At 42.2% G+C, this 23,809-nt stretch overlaps 1 protein-coding gene across 2 annotated transcripts in view; it reads left to right on the top strand.

The window, feature by feature from the left end:
* LOC131672648 (carcinine transporter) overlaps positions 1 to 23,809 on the top strand; it is a 1,420,696-nt gene that overhangs the window by 376,480 nt on the left and 1,020,407 nt on the right. For both annotated transcript variants that reach the window (XM_058950032.1, XM_058950041.1), the window contains exon 3: positions 13,547 to 13,720. In XM_058950032.1, coding sequence (XP_058806015.1) covers positions 13,547 to 13,720 — 174 coding nt within the window. The remainder of the gene's footprint in view (positions 1 to 13,546; positions 13,721 to 23,809) is intronic.

Below are 23,809 nucleotides of genomic sequence, written 5' to 3'. Positions count from 1 at the left end.
GCGGAGGTAGCCCGGCTTTGAGTGAGCTCCGAGCAACGAAGCCGGAGATTGCAACAACCCCGCCCCTGCCCGAGGGCCCCAAGGTGTGCGGCGATGTTGACCAAAGCGTTAGGCTCGTCTGCGCGAAGCCCTCGTTCCACCTTGTTGAGGCTGAAGGCACCGACGACGAACTAGATGCAGTCGATCTAGAAGTGTGCCTCATTCAGGCTCACCACTCTCTACATCCGCTCGTTGATAAGGCAGAAGAAGAGAGAAGAGGAGCTTTCAACGATGAGTTCCGCTGGTCTGAGCGTTCAGCCGCTGGACCGGCGGACACACGCTTCAACTCCATCAGCAGCAAAGGAATCCGCGACTGAGGTAACGGCCAAACCGTTGCCTCGGGGAGGTCATGGTTTTACCAACGGTCTTCTAGAGGTAATAGAGGAGGACGTGACGGCGAGTGGCCCTGTTCGACAGTAGCCAACCCAGGTAGTACCGCAAAAACACGTTCATGCGAAGCTACCATGGAAACCGTTGGCCTTCTAATTGGCCGACCCATTGTACCAGTGCCGCCGAGAAAAGCCAGGTATTGGTATTCCCCAGGCAGATTACATCATGGAGAGGCGTCAGCAGGAGCAGGAGGAAGGTGACAGCATGGGCCGGTGTCGGAGGAGGCGGAGACGTGGTATAAAACTGTACTCATATAATATCGAGTCGCCACTGCACTCGAGGAGGCCGCTGAGTACCGCCCGCGTTTCTCCTGCCGTGGGTTCCCCTACGTTTCTTATGCCGTGAGTCCCCTTGGAGAGTTGGGAGATGATAGCGGAGATGAGCGTCCTGCTTGTCAAAGAAGCAGGCCTTTGGAGACGACGGTGCCGTTGTTTTTGCCGGTGCTTTCGCCGAGTATTTCATCACTGGCGGGGCTCGGGACTGTCTCGGTGTCGCCGCCGCGTTCAATTTCGCGATCGTTGGTGACGCCACCGCGTTCGCCTTTGCGATCATCGGTGTCACCGCCACGATTGTCTCCGCGATCACTGATGCCGCTGCTGCCGCCGCCTGTTCCCGTCGTCCTGGCGCCAACGCCGGCCGATCGGCGCGCGTGGAGTGGTTTGACAGCGTGGGCAACCGCATGATTGGCACGTACCTTCGGAGACTGTCGTCGATCGTGCTCGATGCGGAGCTGGACGTGCTGCCCCATCGGTGCTTCAACTACCGAACGGGCGTGCACCCTCGCTCCGCCTGCCCACGCCCGCCTAGCGGAAAAACGCTATGCCGCAACTGTGATCGCCTAGGCGTCACTGTTTGGAGCTGCCCGCGTTGTCGAGAAACGCACATCGCTGAGAAGGCGAGGAAGTTTGAAGAGCAGGCGATTCGGGCCGCTGGAGCCGGTTACGGCCGGGACGCGCCCGTTGAGAACGCGCCAGTTACCAGCGTCGTGCAGCCACCTGGGGAGGCAGAGGCTGCTGAAGTACCTAGACTGAAGCGTTGTCGGGCCAGGAAGATGAAGCGTGCCCGATACCAGCTGTATTTGCAAAGACAGGAACAGAAAATTGCTGATGCTGGCGACTCCGCCACGCGAATCAGTGAGGAGAACCACGGGCAGAGCCGTATGGCCAGCCAATTGGAGCGTCACGAAGAGCATGACCTTCGTCGTACGCCCCCTCACCAGAGCGATGCAGGTGTCATTGCTCCCGTGGCTATGGAGGTTGATCCTGTGGAGCCCGCCATGCGACAAATCTCGCAGACGGTGCCACCGGAGGAGCGCACTGGTTTGCCGTTCGAGGCCGAGCTCTGAAGACTCCGGCTTCGGTTTTTTGAGCGGCGGGCGGATGCGTCCTGATGGAGCGTGCGGAAGGGAGATTATAGGGAGCGACGGAGATTGGGTGAGCATAATTGTTGTTAGTTCTTTGTCGTGTTTAATTGTCGTCGTGGGCTCGGTACGCAGATGCCGGTCGAGACGTAGGTCAGGCTTCGTTCGACTGCGACCGTTAGCCTTGAGGGGAGATGTAATGAGAGACACGGCTCGCGCCGTTGTTTTCGTCAATATCTCTTTCTTCTCGGTGACAAAGAGAAAGAGAACAAAGAATATGATTTGGACGACATTGGACGACATTTGGGCAACACGTTAAGAGAAGTGGGAAAAAGTGGTGGTGCAGAAGAAATAATGGAAACGATACGGACAGACATAAGGGTATTAAGAGAGGTATGGGAGGAGAAAAGGAAAGAATGTACAGAAATATTTAAAGAAATAATGAGAAAAATGGAAAGAATGGAGGCAGAGGGGAAAAGAAGAGAAGAAAGGTGGGAGAAGAAAATAGGAAAAGTTAGGAAAGAACAAGAGAGAGAGAGAAGAAAGAAAGAAAGTGACGAAAGAAGAAAGGGAAAAAGCAGAATGTAGAGAAAAGAAACTGCAGGAAAAATGGGGAGAGAGGATGGACCAGTTGGAAGAGGAGTGCGTGAAACTAAAAGAAAGCATAGAAGGAGGAAACAAGAAGCAAAGAGGAACAGAAGTAGGCAATAAGGAAGAATTAGAGCATATGAGAGAAAAAATGGATAGAGAAAGTAGGAAAAACAATATAATAGTAACAGACTTAGAGGGTGAGTTAAGATGGGAAAAGAAGGGAGAGGCAGAGGTCTGGTTAAGGGAGGTACTAGAAATGAAAGGAGAGATAGTGAATCTGAGAAGAATAGGAGGAACAGCGGAGAGAGAAGATCGGAGAGAAAGAAGAAAAAACATGTGGCAAATTAGATGCGCGTCATGGGAACAAAAAGAAGGAATTATGAAGAAGAAAAAGAATCTGGCACAGAAAAAGATATACATAGATCAGGACTGGACGTGGAAGCAGAGAAAGATAAGAGAGGAAGTAAGAAGGAAAGCGAAAGAAATAAGAAGTAAAGGTAAAGAGGTAAAGATGTGGCATAACGGGGTGAAATCAGAGGAAGAAGAATAGTGGTGGAGTGAGAGAGAGGGAAAAATGGTAGGAAAGGGGGTGGAAGGGTTTCGAAAACAATAGGAATAAAAGAGAGAGAGAGAAGAGAAGGGAGAGAGAGGGGAGAAAGGCAGTAAAAATACTATTCTGGAACGTGGCAGGGGTGAGGAGCATGGAGGAAGACGACTGGGAATATGTTAGGGAATTCGACATAATAGGGCTAACGGAAACCTGGGTGAAGAGGCAAGGGGCAAGAACTGGTGTGGAGAAACAACTGAAAGGGTACAGCATAGATTGGAGGGACTCAAGAAGAGTAGGAAGAAGGGGAAGAGAAATAGGAGGGGAATAATGGCGGTAAGAGAGAAGAAAGGGATGAATAAGGTAGAATGGAAGAAAGAAAGGACAAGTGAGGTAATAGTAGGACAAATAAAGATCGGAGGGAGGGAATACATGATAGCATCGGTGTATATACAACATGAGAAGAAGGAAAACTATGAATACCTAAGTGAAGAGATAGAGGAGAATAGAGGAAAAACAATAATTATAGGAGGAGACTTCAACGCAAGAACAGGAAACGAAGGAAGGGAATGGGAGACAGAAGAAAACCTAGAAGAAATTAAGGCCAAGGATAAAGTGTTAAACGCAGAGGGAGAAGAAATGATAAAATGGCTAGGAGAAATGGGCTTAGTGATATCGAATGGGAGAAAAGAAGGAGATGAAGAGGGAGAAATAACATATATAGGAGTGAGAGGAATGTCAACGATAGACTATGTAGTAGGTAACGAGGAAGGTGATGAGGCGATAAAAAAAGTCAAATAAATAAGGAGAGGGTAAAGTCGGACCACTTACCAATAGAGGTGGAACTGGGAGACAAAATAGCGGAAGAAAGAAAAGAAGAGTAAGAAAGAATGATAGACGACTGGAGTGAAGAAGGTATAAGGGAGTATCAGAGATGGATAGACGCAATAGAGGGAACAGATAAATGGAAAGATATAAAAAATAGAGTGAAGAACGCAGTTGTAAAAAAGAAGATAAGGAAAAAAAAAACGATCAAAAAAAAGCTAGTGGAGAAAAGAATGTAAGGCAAAAAGGGATAGGGTTATGGCAGAGTTAAATAAGGTAAGAAAAGGGGAAGGAGACAGAGGCAAATACCTAGAAGCAAAGAGAGAATACAGAGAGGAAATAAGAAAACCAAAAGAAGATGAAGGGAAAAAAGTGGCAGAAGAAATAAGAACAGATAAGACGAGAAGAAAATTCTGGGATAAAGTGAATGGCAATAGGAAGAAAAGAATTGGATTAGACGAAAATATAGGAAAAGAAGAATGGATAAAGCATTTCAAGGAACAATTGGGAGAGAAAGAACAGGAAGAAATTAAAGGGGAAGAAACCGAAGACAGCGAAGGAGAGGAAGGTGAAGAAATCAAAGAAAGAGAAGTAAAAGAGGTAATAAGAAAAATGAAAAAGAAAAAGGCGACAGGAGAAGATGGTATAGCAAATGAAGCGTGGGTGGAAGGCACGGAAGGCTTTATAAAAGATATGACAAAATGCTTAAATGGAATATGGAACGGAGAAGGATATCCGGAAGAGTGGAGGAAGGGAATAATAGTACCAATATATAAGAAAGGGAGGAAAGTAGAAGTAGGAAACTGTAGAGGAATAACGCTGATGGATACGGGATATAAAATATATGCGGAAATACTGAGAAAAAAGCTGGAAAGAGAACTAGAAGCTAAAGAAACGCTAAGTGATACGCAAATGGAATTTAGGAAGAAAAGAGGAACAATGGACGCGATATTTATATTAAAAACAATAATAGGAAAGGAAATAAGGGAAAAAGGAGGAAAACTGTTCGTATTCTTTGCAGACATGAAGACCGCTTTTGATAAAATAAAGAGAAAGAAAATATGGGAAACAATGAAAGAGAAAGGGATAAGTAGAAAAATTAGGAAAAGAATAGAAGAGCATACAAGAAAACAGGGAGTATGGTAAAAGTTGGAGGAGAAATAATTGGGGAGTTTGAGACTTACAAAGGCGTAAGGCAAGGGTGCCCTTTGAGCACCACGCTATTTAATCTTGCCTTCGCCGACCTGGAAGTGAAGATCAAACAGGTGCAGGAAGGAGGGGTAGTGATATGAAGGAAGAAAATATGGACATTAGGATACGCAGATGATATAGTGATGATGGCAAAGAGTGAAAGTGGAATGAAAGCAATGCTGAAAAAATTAAAAAGATACCTGGATGAAAGGGGGTTAGAGTTAAATGTAGGAAAATCAAAGATGATGAAATGCAGGAGAGGAGGAGGAAGGGGGAAGGAAGAAGAATTCGAATTGGAAGATGAGAAGATAGAGATGGTAAAAGAGTACAACTACTTAGGATATGTGATAAGCAGAAATAACGGAAATAAAAAGCAGATAAAGAAGGTAGAAGGGAAAATGAATATGGGACTCGGAAAGTTATGGGGGCTAGGAGAAAAGCTATTTAGAGAAAATTGGGAGCTAAGGATGAACCTGTTCGATGCTCTGGCGAAAAGCGTGATTATGTATGGAGCAGAAATCTGGGGATGGAAGAGATATGAGGAAATAGAGAGACTACAACTAAAATACATAAAGTGGGTACTAGGATTAGATAGAAACACGCCAAGTTACCTAATACGATGGGAAACGGGAAGACAAGAAATGGAAGAAACAGCATTAGAAAGAGCAATGAAGTATGAAAACAAAATAAGAAAAGAAAGAGATGGCTCAATAAGAAAAGAAGCATGGAGAGAATTAAAGAAAAGGGAAAGAAATGAAAAAGATAAAAAGGGTAAGAAGGAGGAGAGAAAGGAAAGGCTGGAAAAAAGTAAAATATACAGAGAGAGAGAAGAGGGAGATGAAATGAGGGAAGAGTTTTGGGAAGAAATAAGAGATGAGCTGAAGAAAAAAGATGAAAAAGAATTAGAAGAAAAGCTAGAAAAATCAAGATACATAAACGAGTGGAAAGAGCTGAAAGAAGAAATGAAAAGGTATAGGTTAAAGGAAATTCAAGGAGAGGGAAGAATAAAAGGCCTGCAAATAAGGGAAAGGTTTAGGTTAGGTAATGAAACGAGAGGAAGCAGGTATTGGGAAAAAGAAGAAAATAAGAGATGTAGAATATGTATGAAAGAGGAAGAAAATTGGAAACACATAGTAGAAAAATGTGAAAAAAGCAGAAAGGAAGGGGAAGAATGGGAAAAAATAATAATAGGAAGTAAAGAAAAGATAGCGTGGATGATGGAGATAAAATGGAAAAGAAGAAGAAATGAAGAGAAGAAAGAAAAAGAAAAACAAGAAAACTAAACTGCAAGACCCTAAGAAGAGATGGAAACAAAAGACAGAGAAGCAAGACTAGTAGACACATCTACACACACATACATACACACACATACACACAAAACATAAATATACGCGCAAACATAAACATACACATGCACACACACACACACAAGACACAAGTAAAAGCAACTACACAAGCGAGAGGAAGCAGGTATTGGAGGATGGAGCAAAATGGAAAAGAAGAAGAATCGAAGAAGAGAAAGAAAAAGGTAAACTAGAAGCCAAATCATAAGATACTAAGGAAAAATAAGTGAGGTTGAGGAAAGGAAAGGCAGAGGGAGCAATAGGAAACAAGAAAAAGGTGTCAAAGCCTTAACAAGAAGAAAGATAGATGAAATGATTAGCAAGAAGGAAAGCAAAAGGAAAGGAAAGGCAAAGGTGAAAAAGCAAAAGAAAGTAATAAAGGAAAAGCTGAAAAGAAAACAGAAGAGCGGAAAAGGCAGATCTTGGAGAGAGAAAGAGGAAGAGAAGATTAATCAGAAGAAAAATGAGAAGAAAAGAGGAACAGGCAGGCGCAGAAGACAGGGACACAAGAGTTGCAGACACACCTACAAAGGCATATATTTCTACAACACATACACACACACACGCACGCGCGCACTCACACACACACACACAAAACACATACTTAATCAACTACACAAACTGGATACGAGACACAAATAGAAATTTAAGAAATGTAAACCAAATGTAACATATAAGTTGTAAATAAATAAACTAAACTAAACTAACTTTTGCACGCGTATAGGATTAACACTTATCCGGGAAGAGAGAGAATACAAAATTCTATTGCGAACTACAACGCTAGGCGACGCGAATGGGGTAACGGTCACTTACAAATATATGAGAGGTAATAATTCATCGCGCGTATTAATCTCTTCTTCGTACGTTGAAGAGCTATCAGCACTTACAACGTTTACATAAATGTAATTTGAATTAACAAAACTTGCAGTATATATGGCCGATTCTATCTCAAATCATACGGAGCTCCATGGGCACCCATGAGCAAACCACACCAAACTATTTTTTTGAGATTCTATGATGAAAATAAAGCGACACGTATTTTTTTTTTGCCTTAGACGCATATTTGATTTAATATTGAATTTTGAAAATTCACTTCTAAAATTCAAAGTTAAAAAAAAATTTTGAGAGTTGGATTTCGACTTTCTACTGCTCGGTCATTATTAGTCCAAATCGGATGAAACTTTTTTCATATTGTAGCAAAATTGAAGACCTTCAAATGTACGTGATCAAAAATGTGCTCAAATGTATTTTTCAGAAGATTATGCACTTTTGCATAAAAATTGCATCCTGTAAAAATACCGATTTATCTCAAAAAGGCCATCTTTTTTTTGGCCCATTTTTTTTTGTAGATTCGTTGTACCATCGTGTTCAAACGTGTACCAGTCCGGTTTCCGGTTTTTGCTTTTTTATGGAGGAAAAAAATAAAATAAAAATTTTTTCTTCCGTGTCGAAAATTTGAATAATCTACGTAAATGTATGTTACTTCTATAAAAAAAAACTATAAAAAAATGTAAATCATTGAACGCTCATGTTTACAAACACTGCCGCATTCTTTGAGTACGCGAGTACTATCCACATACGCATATCTGGAATTTGACGACAGTAGAAGCTTGGCTTTCTTGTAGTTATCATGTCTACTCTCGAAAATTATTCTGCAAAGAGACTGAAATGCCCCGATTATTTTCAAGTTCACAAAAAGTGCGTGTATCAAAGTAGAAAATTGAACTTTCAAGTTGTGGGTGATTACGCAGGATTTTTGCAAACAAAGTTTGCAGATGAAAGTATAACTGCTAACAGTAGTGTATGTAGTAATTGCTACAAGCGTATTTACAGAGCTCATAATGATAGTGTAGATCATAATGATACGGTTGAGATCCCCGATTCGGTGGAAGTGAATGTGATTAACGTTGGTGGTGATAGTGAGTTTGAACGGGATTCTTCTGTACATGTTGATGAATTCAATAATGCAGTTATTTCAAAATTGGAAAATCCAGTATCGCCTTTGCGAAAAAAAGGAAATCTTTCCCACATGAACATCGAAACATATGTTCTTAAAAAAAAAGACAACTCGTGTCATCGTTTACTAAAGCTACTAGCCGGAAGTTAAGAAAAATATATGATACACCACTTGAGGAAGAGCAAAGCTATTTAGGTCATATGTCCAAAGAATTAAAGGATAACGTAGCTAAAACCTGTGATAGTTGTCGGAATATTTCAGACAAGATCAAGCTCTTGACCATTATAGCTCCTATATTATCTAAATGCCAAATCTTATCTTTGTTTCCACAAGTTACGGCTTGCATGGTTGATAAAGCAAGAAAAATTTCTTCAAATGAAGGTAACTTTATTTTTAAAATATTCAAAATTAGATATATTTGTTGATAGTTTATTCTAAAAGCAGAAGTTTTATTGTGTAATTTTCGATTATAGGAATTTACAGTGAACCAGATCGCTATAATGGACATTCATTAGAAAAAGAAACAAGTGAAATAGTCATGCAATATTTTTTGAACGATGATCTTAACTGCTCAAGACAAAGTCCTAACAAATGTGACGTTATTACTGTGATTGAACATGGGCAAAGGGTGAAAAAAGTTAAACGTTTTTTAACGAGGAGTATGAAGGTAGTATACAAAGTTTTCAAAGAAGACAATCCTAGTATAAAAATTAGCAAATCAAAATTCTACTCAATGCGCCCAAAATATGTACTAATATATCCAGTGAACGATGTATGCTTATGTATTTATTGTGCAAATTTTGATCTACTTCTCATTGCTTTGAAACATTTTATTGGGCAAACAAGTACTAGTCTTTCGAGTATGCGCTCTGAAATGTTATCAAATGTTGTTTGTTCAGCCCCTACAGAGTCTTGTAATTTTCAAGAATGCACTTCATGCCCTGGTGCTAATGGCATCACATTCGACAAATTAAAAATTGACGAATCTGAGGTAGATAGTGAAATATCATTTGCATTTTGGAGTAAAGGTACTCTAGAAATGAGAACGGTATCTATTGCTACGTTCAAGGAAGAGATTGCAGAGCATACCATCAAAATTATTTCTCACTTAAGGATTAAGGAAATACAAAGGTTAGAAATAAAATCTGAAAAAGAAGCAGTATCAAAAAACTGTCGATGGTTATTGATGCATATTGATTTTGCTTAGAATTGGACAGTAATTTTGAAAAATCCCGTTCAAGGAAACCACTGGGTAAACAAACAGATTTCAATTTTTACTGCAGTTATTTATGTAGGAAATATGGTGAAGAGTTTTGTTGTTGTCAGCGATGACCAAAAACATGATTTTTGTCATTCTTTATTAGCGATGAAAAAAATTATTGATATAATTGAAAGCACAGTTAGTGAAGACAATATTGTACTGGAGTCGATCACCATATTATCGGACGGTGCTGCAAGTCATTTTAAAAATCGTTTTCAGTTGCACGAGTTTCGAAAAGGAACCATTAATAAAAAACGGATATTTTCTGCAACCGGTCATGGGAAAGGTGCTGTTGATGGTTCAGGAGGTTTAGTAAAACATTATGCAACGGTACATAATTTACGTTCTTCCGAGATCGACGCTATTCAATGTGCTGAAAAATTTGTTGAATATGTTCAAAGCTATACTACTTCAATACAGTTAATACACCTAGAATCTGAAGAACTTCAAAATTTTCGTAACGAGAAAATTGAAGATAGCAATAGTTCCATGAAATTCGATGGTATCCAAAGATGCCACATGTGGAAGTCTGAACCATCCAATGGGAAGAGCAAGTGTTTTATCGCTAGAACTGCAGTACATGAATGGATTGAGATGGAGAAAAAAGTAAAAATGACTAAAAGGAAAATCAAGGTGAAGAAAACTTCGGCTAAAAGAGGAAAATATGGTCAAGTACATCAAAAGACAAATAAAGTTTTATCAGGAAAAGTTAAGAAAGTGAATAACAGGCGAAAAAACAAAAAAAAAGAAAAATAAATAAAGAATAGATTCAAGATATATTAAAAAATAAATGTGAAACATTATTTTATTTACTTTTGAACCTTTTTTTTTATAAAAGTAATATACATTTACATAGATTATTCAAATTTTCGACACGGAAGAAAAAATTTTTTTTTTTATTTTTTTTCTCCATAAAAAAGTAAAAACCGGAAACCGGACTGGTATACGTTTGAACACGATGGTACAACAAATCTACAAAAAAAAATAGGCCAAAAAAAAGATGGCCTTTTTGAGATAAATCGGTATTTTTACAGGATGCAATTTTTATGTAAAAGTTCATAATCTTCTGAAAAATGCATTTATGCACATTTTTGATCACGTACATTTGAAGGTCTTCAATTTTGCTACAATATGAAAAAAGTTTCATCCGATTTGGACTAATAATGACCGAGCACTAGAAAGTTGAAATCCAACTCTCAAAATTTTTTTTTAACTTTGAATTTTAAAAGTGAATTTTCAAAATTCAATATTAAATCAAATATGCGTCTAAGGCAAAAAAAAAAAATACGTGTCGCTTTATTTTCATCATAGAATCTCAAAAAAATAGTTTGGTGTGGTTTGCTCATGGGTGCCCATGGAGCTCCATATGATTTGAGATAGAATCGGCCATAACAAGCCGAGAAGAGTGTTGGTACATAATAGTTCCGGTCTAGTATAAAGAGCGAGCGTTGCTTACTGAGAGCCATCTTGGGAACAATTAGATCGGGAAAAGACTTAGGATAGAATAATGGTAAATCATTAGCTCGTGAAAACTACTGGCCAGACGTTTGATATGACATTAGTATCTTCGTAAGCGAATGCAAGAAATGTTAGGAGTACACAATTGTATAACAGGCTCCGCTTGAATTAATGGGAAGTTGTTTGCGAATTGATCATCCTTTATAGCTTGCTGTGTGGTTTCCTTGACAATTCGCACATCTTACTTCTTTAATTTTTTCTTTGATAGTACAGTTTTCTGTTGCGTACTGCTTTGCATATTTCACACATATTGCACTCTTGAGGCACTAATTTTTCGCATGCTTATATTCTTGACAGTTATGACATTGTGGGATCTCTCTTTTGACATTCGGCGGTTTAAACTTTATTACGGTATTTAGCAATCTGCTTACATTATAGATGTCTTGACTTTTGTAGTCATATTTAATTTCTACAGTAAATAGTGGTAACGGTATTTTTGTCATCCGATGCCTATTATTTCGGATGCTCATTACGTTATGTCCGTATTCCTCAGAAGGATGCATACTTCTCGGAATTACTTTAAATTCTTTATTTTCTTTTCACTGATATGTGTAATATTCAGTGTTTTTTTCTTTTATAATATAACAGATTTTTTTCAGCTGTTGACGGTTGGATTTTTATATTGTTTTGTCCTATAACTTTTATTATGTAGTTATCTTTTACTATTTCATTTAAGAGATTTACAAGTGGACATATGTTTTCTACATTGTAGACAACATTTTTAAAGAGTTTATATCACTATTTACTGTGTTTTCTTCTGTTTTTTGTTTATCTTCAAGAATCTCGAATCTATTGGTGGTTTGATTGAGCTAGTAATCTGATAGCTAGGCTTGCCGTTTTTCGTTTGGTATTGGAATGTCTGAGCTACTTCTTTGTCGTTTTCCACTTGCAGTTGTCCATTTTTCTGTGTTGTTTTGTGTGGGTGTAGACATTGTCTTCCCTACTTGTGTGACCATCTGACCTTTGTTCTATTGTTATTATAACGTTGAGTAAATTTATTTGGATTAACTGTCAGTTTTCCTGATTAACTGATGTTTTTTATTTTTGAGTAGAGCGCAATGCAAAACAAGTCTGCTCCACTCAAGGTTCAAACACTGACTGAAACATTGAAGTTAACTAAAAAAGAGCTTTTGTTCATTTTCACAGCTTGCAACTGCCGATTTTGCATAGGAAACAATAAATTTCTAACGTCTGTGACGTCACGCTCCTTATATGGTCTTGATTTTGTACACGTGCTATAACACTCCTAAGCATATATGTGAGGTGGCGCCTTAGTTTTGATAGCACTTTTTCTTAGTTTTCGGATGTATAATAATAAACCGCGAAAACTTTTAATAAATCATACGAGCGAAGTCGCGAATAATAAATCTACCACCGTTGAAGACGAGCGAGAGCTGGTACGACAGAAATACGCTCAAGAGAGCGACCCACCAGGTGACGATGACTTGCTTATCGAAAGGTGGCGTCGGCGGAAACGCAGTTCGGCTAGCAGTGGTGTCCTGGTGATGGAATCTTGTTTGAAACACAATTTCTCCGTCGAGCGACGTTTTTTCCAGGCGGCCTTCTCCCTAACTTTGTTTGCGCCTTACTCTCCCTTTTTTCTCTTCACACCTACTTATCGCCACGCGCCGCTCCTATCCCGACTCTTTACTAGCTAAAATCTTTGTCGGTAATGCTCTCTCTCTCTCGCTCACAGCGCCACATCGCTGGCCGCTACACACCTCTCTCCTGGCCCTACAACGACATAGGCCGATAACAAAGAGTACATGGGCATGTACTCTTTGTTATTATTCATGCTCGCTCGCTGCGCTCACGTGAGCAGAGTGCCGTGCATATGGCCAATGAACTCGCTGTATTCCTGTCACATATTTAAGAAGTTAAAACATTTAAAAAACTGAGAATTGTTATTAAAGAACACCATCAAATTACTTTAGATAATTGAAATCACTCTTATTAATGCATTTAAATTGAACAAAAAATTGGCATATCTATATCTGTAAGTAGAGTGACGTCTCGCATCTTATATGGTCATAAAATTTAACTCTTGCTGTAATAAAATCATATAATACATGAGGTTACGCCGTACGCTACATTAATTAATAGGTATAGTTCCAGGAGTTTGGCGGGTAAACGCTATACAGTGAAAAGCCGAGAACATTGTCTAGTAGTTCATAAATAATACCGCTATATGTATTTTGTTATTAAAATATAAAAAATACTATATGTTATTTTTATTTCATGATAAAAATTTTCACGCGACTACGGCGAAATTCTATATTTTCTTTCAGTATACACCTCATCACGCCATCATGGACGCCACATTAATCTTACAAACGAGGTCACTATTGATCGCATATGCTGTTCATCTTTTGTCTTTCGTGATCCTGTATTTACACTATTTACATAGTTTACCTTCTTAAATTAATTCGAACCGCCGATATTAATTACAGTTACGCTTCAAATTAACATATTACATTATAGACATTAAATTGATATATTAATTATGTTTAATAATTATGGGTAGGATTACAATGAATCATATAGTCAGTGTACCAGATATGATATAAATTGGACAATGTATTTGTCGTCTGAGAGTTCTGATATTGCCTACTCAAAGAAAACTATATTTGCTGAAATTCCGTGTGATAAAGGATGGGAATACAATTTATCAGAAGTATCTTCGTCTATCGTAATAGAAGTGAGTATATTATTTATACTAATTAATGTTTGTTATTCAATCCCTGTAAGTACAGCGATGGAAAAATATATCTTTCTTATGTTAGTTCTTTTTTATAAACACATATTTTAATAGAAACATATATTTTATTTAAATTCACATATCGACTAATGAAAAAAACTTAAAGGAATAAATATTTATGAATAAAATAAATCTCATTACCCGCACACGTACTCAATCAAAATCGTAAATTATATTTAATTGTAATTAAAGCCATGTGACAAAAAATTTTACTTCGTTAAGTAAGAATTTCAAAGAAAACAGTTCAATTTTTTTTTATTCACCAAATAAATATCTACCACAGTAATTTTTCTAATGCTAGTGATACAAGATGAAACAAAAATCAAAACATATAAATATACAAAGAGTAAAATTATTTATATATAGCTAAGTTATAAACAGACAGCATTAAGTACAGTTCTTTAAGAGGAGGTTACTTACTAATTAAATAAAAATACTATACAAAGATATAAGAACAAGCCCTTAACAAAATATATATACAACATACACTTCGTTGTATTGATGACTTTTACCACCAATAATTTTTGGATCGTTCAGATCTTTATTGGCAACCAAAATTATGCAATAATACGAATATGTAATTCTTTTCCTAAAAAATATTGTTGTTTTAATTCGAACATACATTGCCGTCCATATTTATTTGCCCACCCAAAGAAGAAATTATATAAAATTAAAAGCTTTTTTACTAAGGAAGTATTCATCCTATAGAATCCTTCGGTAGCTCATTGTATAGGTCCTGGTGAGTACTTTGAGGAACATTTCCTTTGAATCGATTAATAATTTTTTTCTATGTTTTATCAATACATAATGACAAGGAAAAAATCAAAAATTTTATACCCATTTTTAAGTCCGAACATTTTTATGGGAAAAATTTCCATGATAAATTAAAAATGAGAATTTGGAAGCTTGTTTAAAGAGCTTTCGAATGCCAGGTAGCAGGATGCTTTTTCATGATTAGCTTCATAATTACAGATGTTTGAAAAAAAAAACAGTTTTTTTCGAGAATTATTATTTTGGTATCATCTACTCGTATGGAAAAATTATACGTGGAAAAAAATGAGTAATTTGTAGCATAGAATGAACCTAAATTTTCTCAGATTTATTTCGGAAAATTTTTTTTTCTACATTTTGGAGTCGATATTGTACGACTTTGTGGTATTCCACGAATGAAAAAATCGTTATTTTTATTTTCTATGGTTTTTCAATTCTTTGAAGCTGAAATCAATCTAAGAATTTTCATTAATTCAGCAAAAAAACTATCACAAAAATTTATTATCATCTGTAAATTAGAAAATATAAGTAATACAAAGTCATATCCAATGAATCAACAACGTTGAATTTTTTAGGAATCATCAAAGATAGACTCTAAGAATTAATCACTTCACTCCAAGCGTAATTCAGCTTTGTTTATAAACAAACGATGACACCGTGATACTCTAGGTAAACTCAGTTAATAACCTGTCAGTTCATTCATACAATCTTTTCAGTTGTCATCATGGCAAAAACTGCGAATTTAGCAATATAGAGTCGTAGTGAGATTGTGGCTTTTCACAAAATCGGTAAGAGCAGTAGGGATATAGTTAAAACGCTCAAGTTATCACGGCGTACTGTTGATTATACCATTAAAAGGCTTTTAAAATTTGACACAATGACCACAAGAAAATATGCAAACAGATTGAGGAAGGCGACGAAGAAACAAGATGATAATATAATTCGCTTGAGTACTCGAAATCGCCACCTGACAGCTGTAGAATTATGATCAGAAGTAAGTAAAAGTATTGGTAAATCGATAAGTATCACTACAACCAAACGAAGGCTCGCAAAAAAAGGACTTCATGAAAAAATAGCAGTCCCAAAACCACTTTTAAGAAAAGTAAATGTGGTTATGAGATTGAAATGGGCTAAAAAATATAAGGATTGTACTGTGAATGACTGGGGGACGTATTGTGGAATGTCGAATCGAAATTTTAAATTATTGGTTCGAAAAGAAAAATTTATGTTAGGAGGCACGAGAATGAAAGTCATTCTCGGGAGTGCATTATACCTTTTGTCCAACACATGGTGGAGGATCTGTGATGGTTTGAGGATATTTCGGAGGGTCCAGAGTAGGGAATTGTATCCGAATTTAAGGAAAATTGAATAAAGAAAAATACAAAAATATACTTCAAAGGAACATAGTGCCTTCTGGAAAACATTTGCTCCATCCCAACTTTATTTTCCAACAGGACAATGACCCGAAACATACTCGTACCTCGAACATTTGTAAAAATTATTTGGAGAGTTTGCAGAACCGGGAAATACTACATGGCATGACATGGCCTCCTCAATCAACTGATCTGAATCCAATTGAATTATTATAGGAAGAACTCGACCGAGCAGTACGGAAAATTTCTAGATTCTACCTTGAAAAATTTTATCCTGAGAATGTCAAGAATCGGCAAAGCAGTCATCAAGAACAAAGGTTGGCATTTTGATGAAAAAAACATTTAATTACAGTATTATAATTCTATAGTTCAATCAAATTCAAATAGATACTTTTTTGTGAGATTCTTATACTGTTATGTTATTAGGAGTGATTTGACTGTTTAAATGTTTCTGTTAATATGTGTATATATATATGTGTGTGTATATACATATATTATTATTATTATTATTATTATTATTTTTACAAGGAGTTGTGGAATCCTTTTTGAGGATTTCCCTTAGTCTTCCTGACTAAGAGGTTATGTGGGACTCCCAAAAAAAAAACAGGCCTGCCCACTACACCGCCACCTCCTTGGTGTCCTTCCCCCCCAGCCAGGGACTATGTTGATACTACTTCTGACTGGAGGTTCTGTCTGTGTTCGTCCGTTCGTGTCGTTCCTCCATATCTCGTTACGTCGCGTCACTTCGTCTGCTCAGTCATCTGTCAGGCAGCCGTCCGCGTTCTTACGTCTCAGTATAGTTTCCGTATAGGTAGTGACTAAGCGCCACTATTCCTGTTCATGTAGCATGAGAGCCACGATATTATCGGGGGTTATGCTGCTGACCGTTTCTTCCAGTACCTGTCTGAGTCTTGTCCAGCGGTCACACACTAAAAACGTATGTTCCGCGTCGTCTCGTTCGTGTCCACAGTACTTACAATCGGGGGTTCGTAGTCTGTTCATATTGTAGAGGTACCGTCGGAAGTACCCGTGGCCCGTCAAGAGCTGGGTGACGTAGATATTTAGATCACCAAATTTCATTCCGAGCCATAGCCTCAAGTCCCGTATCAATCATCTCGTCCAGTTAACACCTCGTTCCTCTGTCCATCGGATTTACCAAATGTCAATTGTCCTATCGCGCTCAGCGATTGCCGCGTTCTTTCATCTTATGTCCGCGCTGCTCCCGTAGATCCTTTTGCGTTCAAAGGCCAGAAGATCCACGGGTATTACGCCAGCCACCACGAAAACAGCCTGCGCAGAGACTGATCGGTAGGAGCAAGCGATTCGCAGTGCGCCTTGTCTCTGTACCAACATCATCGTCTTACAGCATTTTTTTGTCTTCAGGAAGTCTGCCCATATTTCCGTGCTATATAGAAGGATCGAATGAGCTGTCGCCATTAACAGTCGTCGTTTTCCCGATCTCGGTCCCGTCGTATTTGCCATCAGGCGATTCAAGGATGCTATCCTTTCTGCTGCTTTCCCGGTTGTTTTCTGTATATGAGGCCAGAAGGTCATCTTCATATATATCGAGGGTTACCCCAAGGTACTTGAATTCCCTCTTGGTCTCTATTTCGCATGTCCCCACCCTCATGTGCAGTATCGTCTGTATGCGTCGTCTCGTGAGAAACATCAGTTCCGTTTTTTCCGTTGCGAGTTGTAATCCGTGATCTGTCATCCATCGTCCGACTCGTCTCATGGTCTGGTTCAACGCCAGCTGCGCCAGCCCGGGGGACCTCTCCGTAACCACCGCCGCTACGTGATCAGCGTAGGCGACGAGGGTCACTTCGAGCGGCATCCCAAGCCGAAGCAAGCTATCGTATAAGCCATTCCAGAAGTCAGGTCCCAGTATCGACCCCTGTGTCACCCAGCGGTAACCTGTCTCGTTACTTCTCCCTCGATCGTCTGGTACGTTATCCGTCTGTTTGTTACGTAATCCTCCACAACCCGAAGCAGGTATGGCTGGATCCCGAAGTTGCTTTTCAGCACCTCCAAGATATCCTTCCAATTAGCCAAATTGAAAGCATTCCTAATGTCGAGCGTCACCAGCAACACTAGGTCGCGCTGCTTGGCAATGTCTGTCTAGTTCCAGGAAAGATTCGACCACCTTTTGGATCGCTCCAATCGTCGATCCTCCTGAAACCGAACTGCAAGTCTGATAAACCTCCTCCGGTCTGTATCGCATCCATTAGTCTCGGTATCAGTAGTTGTTCAAAGAGTTTACTAGTCGTGTCAAGTAATCTCAACGGTCGGTAAGCCGAAGGCGTGCCAGGATCGCTCCTACCTTTTGAGATAAGAACCAGCCTCGCCACCTTCCACCGGTCGCTGAACGTTCCTGTCGTCAAACACGTGTTGTACAGGTCGAGGAGTATCTCCGGCAGTAGACGAGCCACAAGCCGGAGGATCTCGGATGGTACTTCGTCCGATCCCGGTGCCTTAACCGTCTTCATCGTATTCGTTACTCTGATGAGCGCCTCAGCGGCAAAGGTGGGGGGTATTTGTGCGTTCACGTCATCCATCATATTTGTCCTAATCGGGTGCGTCGGAAACAATCCGTCAACAATCCGTCCTGCTGTTTCGGCATCTTTAAGTTCCGATGAGACTCGGGCCCCTAGTTTCCCGGTCACAATCTTGTAGCTGGTTCCCTAGGGATCCTCGTTCACCTCTTCGCAGAACTTCCTCCAGCATCGCGTCTTGCTGTCCCGTATTGCTTTCGTCAGCGTCTTCCGTGCTGTTTTGTATATATGGCTTGAAGGTTTTCCCTTTCGGGTCCGCCCCCTGCCCTTGTCACTCGTCACCGATTTGTCAGGCATATCCTGCGTAACTCGGCTATTTCGTTAGTCCACCAATATTGTGGTTGTCTTTGTTGTATCTGTCGACGTTTCGGCATTATGCCTCTGCACAAGCTGTCTATTAATTTGGCCGTCTCGTCTGTAAGTCTTTCCGCTCTTTGCCGGCCCATCAGTTCCGCGGGAATATCTCTCCCCTCGAGCCGGTTCTGCCATTAGATCTTCCGAAAATTTTCGTCCGTCGAGTACACGTAGATTCCATCGCGGGGGTTGATGGGTTCTCGTTCGTCTCGTTCCCGTTCGTCCCACCACTTCAAAGACGACGTGCTGGTGATCGCTGGCTGTGTAGTCTTCGATCACCCGTCATCCCCTCAGCCGTGGCAGAATTCTGTCCGATGTCATCGTGACGTCAGGAATAGAGTCACCCACACCTGGCCGTCTATACGTCGGCGTATGTCCCGTATTTACCACTGCTAGATCGAGCCTTGCGGCCATTTCCAGCAGTAGTCGTCCGCGTTGATTCGTTTCGTCCATTCCTCACTCGGTCGCCCTCGCGTTAAAATCCCCCGCAACGATGACATCCCCGGGCAGGTCCCTGATCCCGTCTTCTAAGAGTGCCACCTTTCTTTCGAACTCCATCGCGGTGCAGTTGGGTGTCAGCTAGACGCTGAGATAAGTATCAGCGCCAACTGTGACCCAGACGTAGTCGTCCTCGACACTGCGATTAGAGACTCTAGATTGAGTACCATCCCGTACCCAGATAGCAATGGTCTCTGTCGTTTGTAATCTATGTCTGGATCGTCCTTCTCCTGTATGGTTCACTCAGAATCAGGATGTCTGCGTCATATTCGTCGGCTATCTGAGGTAGGAGCATATCTGCAGTCCTACTTCGATTCAGGTTTCCCTGAATTATTCTGTCCGTCCTCTGGCCCGTCCCCTGCACTCCTCCAGCGTGGCCCGGAAGACGGCGCACCTGCCGCCTCCGGCGAGGTAGGCAGACCGGCTTGTTTTGGTATTCCGTCGCATAGTGTCCGGATGTGCCATATTTGCGGCAGCATTTCGTCCTGCCTTACCTGTGTATTCAGCTTTCACATGGCCGAAGCCCAGGCATCTGCAACATTTTGTCACCGTCAGTCGTTTCCGATCGCGGCAATGCACCCAGCCAATTCCGATCCGACCACGCCGAAGCAATGCATCGGCTTCCCGCGATTCTAATTCGCAGACCGCCATATACTGCTCAACGCGGTTTGGACCGAAAATGTGGACTCGAAAGTCCGTGTCTCAATCCTCTCTCTCTCCTGAACGCGTCCGTCACGTCTTTCGGAGTCGCAACGCAGTCCAGGTCCATGATCTCCAATTGGACCTTGGAGGTCACGGCCCTGACACTGCCCGCTTCCCCGATCGTATTTTGGATCTGTCATCCAAACATCTCACGTCTGTCCGACTTGTCTGCGTCTACCTGTAGCTTCAGAAGACATAAGCCGTTCTTTGTCTTCCGCAGGGTTGTGACCTGCACGTGGCTCTCCTTCGGGTCGATCGATTTTTTTTTTCATTGTGGTAAAAAACAGGATAAATCCTCATGGACCATAATGGTTGGAGTGTGACGGCAGTTCACCGAAGCTACCCACCTACACTCGCCCACCCGCCGTGTGACGTGACTCGCTGATCCTCTCAGGTCGGGCTGTTTCAAGCGCTCTATCAATCGAACATAAGGAGCCTCCGGGTCATCAAAGACCAGCTGACCGTCCAAATCCCACTTCCCTTCAACCGGAAGGTAAACCGTCTGGGGAAGAGTAGTAAAGTCCACCTAAACCATTTTCCAGCGGGGAACCGCGTAAGCATTACTTCCCGCTGGAGAACCGCGTCAAGTCCTTTCGTTGTCAACGGGTCCTGTATCGTTTCGTTGTGTCCGTCTATTCACATTCATCCATTTGTTCATACCATTTACTCTCGCATTTTCACGTCTAACACTCGACTTCCAGGGAACCGTCCGCCTTTTTCCCTCGTAGGATAGTCTCGACGTACGTCGCCGTTACCCTCCAGTAGTCTTTGTCTTGTAGCATCATTGCCACGATGTTGTTGGGCGACTCCTGCTGTGATTTGTCGGGTCACTGTTCCGTCGGTCGTCTCGTATCGAATCCATCTGTCGTATAGGTACTCCCTCACCACCCGCATCAGGTATTCGGGAACCCTGAAAGTTTGTAAGGCTTCCAGAATATCCCCCCACCGAGCGGAGTTGAAGGCATTCCTGACGTCAAGAGTCGCGAGAAGTACTATTGGCCTCCCTCCGTAGCACACGCGCCTCGTCCGCCGAAAGGCGTCGGTCACGTGTCGAATCGCCTCTATAGTTGAGCGGCCCCGTCGGAATCCGTGCTTATTTCCTGCCAGTCCTCCGTTTGCAGTTCGTCAGTCTCGGTTTCAGTAACGCTTCGTAAAGTTTACCCGCTGTGTCTAGGAGACTCAGGGGCCTATAGGAAGACGGACTATTCGGCTCTCCCTTTCCTTTATGCAGGAGAACCAATCTAGCCGTCTTCCATCATCTGGGAAAGATGCCCGCCCGTAAGACCGCGTTATACTTGTCCAGGAGGAGTCCTGGTCGTGCGCCCGCGATCTGCCGGATAATCTCTCCCGGAATACCGTCTGGTCCGGGTGCCTTACCAGGTTTGATCGTGGACACAGCTTTAGTGAGCTCTGTCCCGATAAACTCTGGTACTGTCGTCTCTTGTTCGTTCGTCACTTCATCCGTCTCTAGTTGGCTTGAGAAAAGTCCATCTACTATTGCTTTCATGGTGTCTTTTGGTTCAGAAGGGCCTACGGCCCCCAGTTTCTTGGTCACAATCTTGTAGCCAAGTCCCCAGGGGTCCCGCTCCACTTCTTCACACAACTCTCTGGCGCATCGGTTTTTACTGTCCTTTATTTTAGTAGTCAGTCTCTTACGTGCCGTCTTGTACGCTGTCGATAGTTCGTCCGCACCTGGTCTGTTCTTTTTCCGCGAGCTATTCATCTTCCGGCGGCAGGCAATGCATTCCCTACGGAGGAGACCAATCTCGTCCGTCCACCAGTACATTGCTCGTTTGTTCGTTCGGCCCTTGCGTCGAGTCATCGTGGCCTCGCACAGTTCCGTTATCAGTTCCAATGTCTTGTCCGTTATCCATTCGGCACGCTCCTGCGGACCAAGCTCTGCCGGGACAGACTCGGCGGGTAACGATGCCTCCTGTAGCAGTTTGTCAAACAGCTCTCTGTCTTGTCGTCGTAGGTTCCAATACGTTGGAGTCCTGTCTCTAATTTGTCCGTTTCGTACGTTCGTCGATTGATCTGTCACCTCTAAGACGATGTGTTGGTGATCGCTGGCTGTATAGTCCTCGATCACCCGCCATCCTCTTATCCGCGACGAGATCCTGTCTGACGTCATCGTCACATCGGGTATTGAATATCCGAAGCCCGGTCGTCTATAGGTCGTTGTTGTCCCTTGATTGACCACTACTAGATCAAGCCTTGCTGCCATCTCCAGAAGCAGCCTTTCTCGTTTGTCCGTCGTAGTCATACCCCACTCGATCGCTCTCGTGTTCATGTCTCCCGCGACGACAAAGTCACCCGGGAGATCTGTGAGGGTGTCTTGCAGCTTACCGACTTTTTCCTCGAACACTGCCATCGTGCAGTTTGGGGTCAGATATACGCTGACGTAGATGACAGCATCCACTCTCACCCACGCGTAATCTTCCCCCCTGCCAGACGCCTGTATTCTCCTAGCTGGTTTGCCTCTGACCCATATGGCCGACGTACCGAGGGTATTCGAGAACCAGCCGTCCTGTTCTCGTAAGTCCCACAGTTGCTCGCTCAGTATCAGTATGTCTGCGTTTCGTTCCTTCGCTGTCTGTGATATAAGCAGCTGGGCTGCCTCACACCTACGCAGGTTTCCTTGTAGGATTCCTGTCATTGTCGTGTCTGCTTCCGGCACTCCTCCAGCGCGGCCAGATAAACCGCGCACGCTCCCGTTCCCGGGACGTGCGCTATCTCCGTTGCACGCGCCTCGGAACATAGGAAACACGTCGGCCGCTTGGTATGGCAGGCTCTCCCGGCATGGCCGGTCTCGCCGTACCTCCAACAGCACTGTCCTCTGTCAGGTCCTTTGCAGTCCGTTCGTCTATGTCCGTATCCGAGGCACCGGTAGGACCTCGGGACCGTCAGTCTTTCTCTCAGCCGACAGTTGACCCAGCCGATCTTGATTCTGCCCTTCTTGAGCAGTTTGTGGGCCGTATCTCTGTCTGCTTCGAACACCGCCATACGAACGTCGTACTTATTAGGTCCGAAAATGTGGATCTTAAAGTCCACATCTTGTCCTGTCTCTCATTTCAGTGCGTTCTGTACATCGTTCGTGTCTGTAACACAGTCCAGGTCTAGTATCACTAGCGGCTCTCCGTGTGTCATGTCTCGTACATTACCCTCATTTCCAAGAGTAACCTGAAGTTTCTCCTGGAACTTCCGTCTTTCGTCTGCGTTACAGCGAAAGCGCATGAGGAGTCCTCCGTCCTTAGTCTTTCGATAACCCGAAATACTCACTTTAGAGCCTTAGGGATGATCTCTGTCTTTAATCAGCGTAGAGTATCCGCATACCTTCGTCCGTCGTTTGGCCGTATCAGTATAACGTTGGTCCCCCCCTTCCGGCGAGGACTAGCCGCCCTGGGCCGGTTCTTGTCCAGTTCGGATCGCTTGTTTCCGTGGGTAAACGTCGCCGCTGCAGGTGTCGAAGCTTGTGGCCTCTCCGTCCGCGCGCCCAACGCCACCACAAGGGTAGTCTATTGTGCCTTCTGTTTGAGGAAAGTCGTCTCCGTCGTTTGGTCATTAGTCTTCTGTTTAGACTTCCTCTTTTTTCTGTTCGCGGGGTTCACCGAGGTCCAGCCCGACTCATCCGCAACCTTTTGATAGACCACGGCTTGCTCAGGGCTGGCCTCGGTTGCCTCCCTCTTTCTTTTCTGTCTTTCTGTCCTCCTATCGTTTACGGACACCAGTAGGGGATTTAGGCGATCGCATTCACTTCATGCAATCTCCACCGCCTCCTT

Source organism: Phymastichus coffea, unplaced genomic scaffold (assembly GCF_024137745.1).
Source record: "Phymastichus coffea isolate CEN01 unplaced genomic scaffold, Cenicafe_Pcof_1.1 PCOF00012, whole genome shotgun sequence".
NCBI classification, from domain to species: domain Eukaryota; kingdom Metazoa; phylum Arthropoda; class Insecta; order Hymenoptera; family Eulophidae; genus Phymastichus; species Phymastichus coffea.
This window is presented reverse-complemented; position numbering and strand designations above follow the sequence as displayed.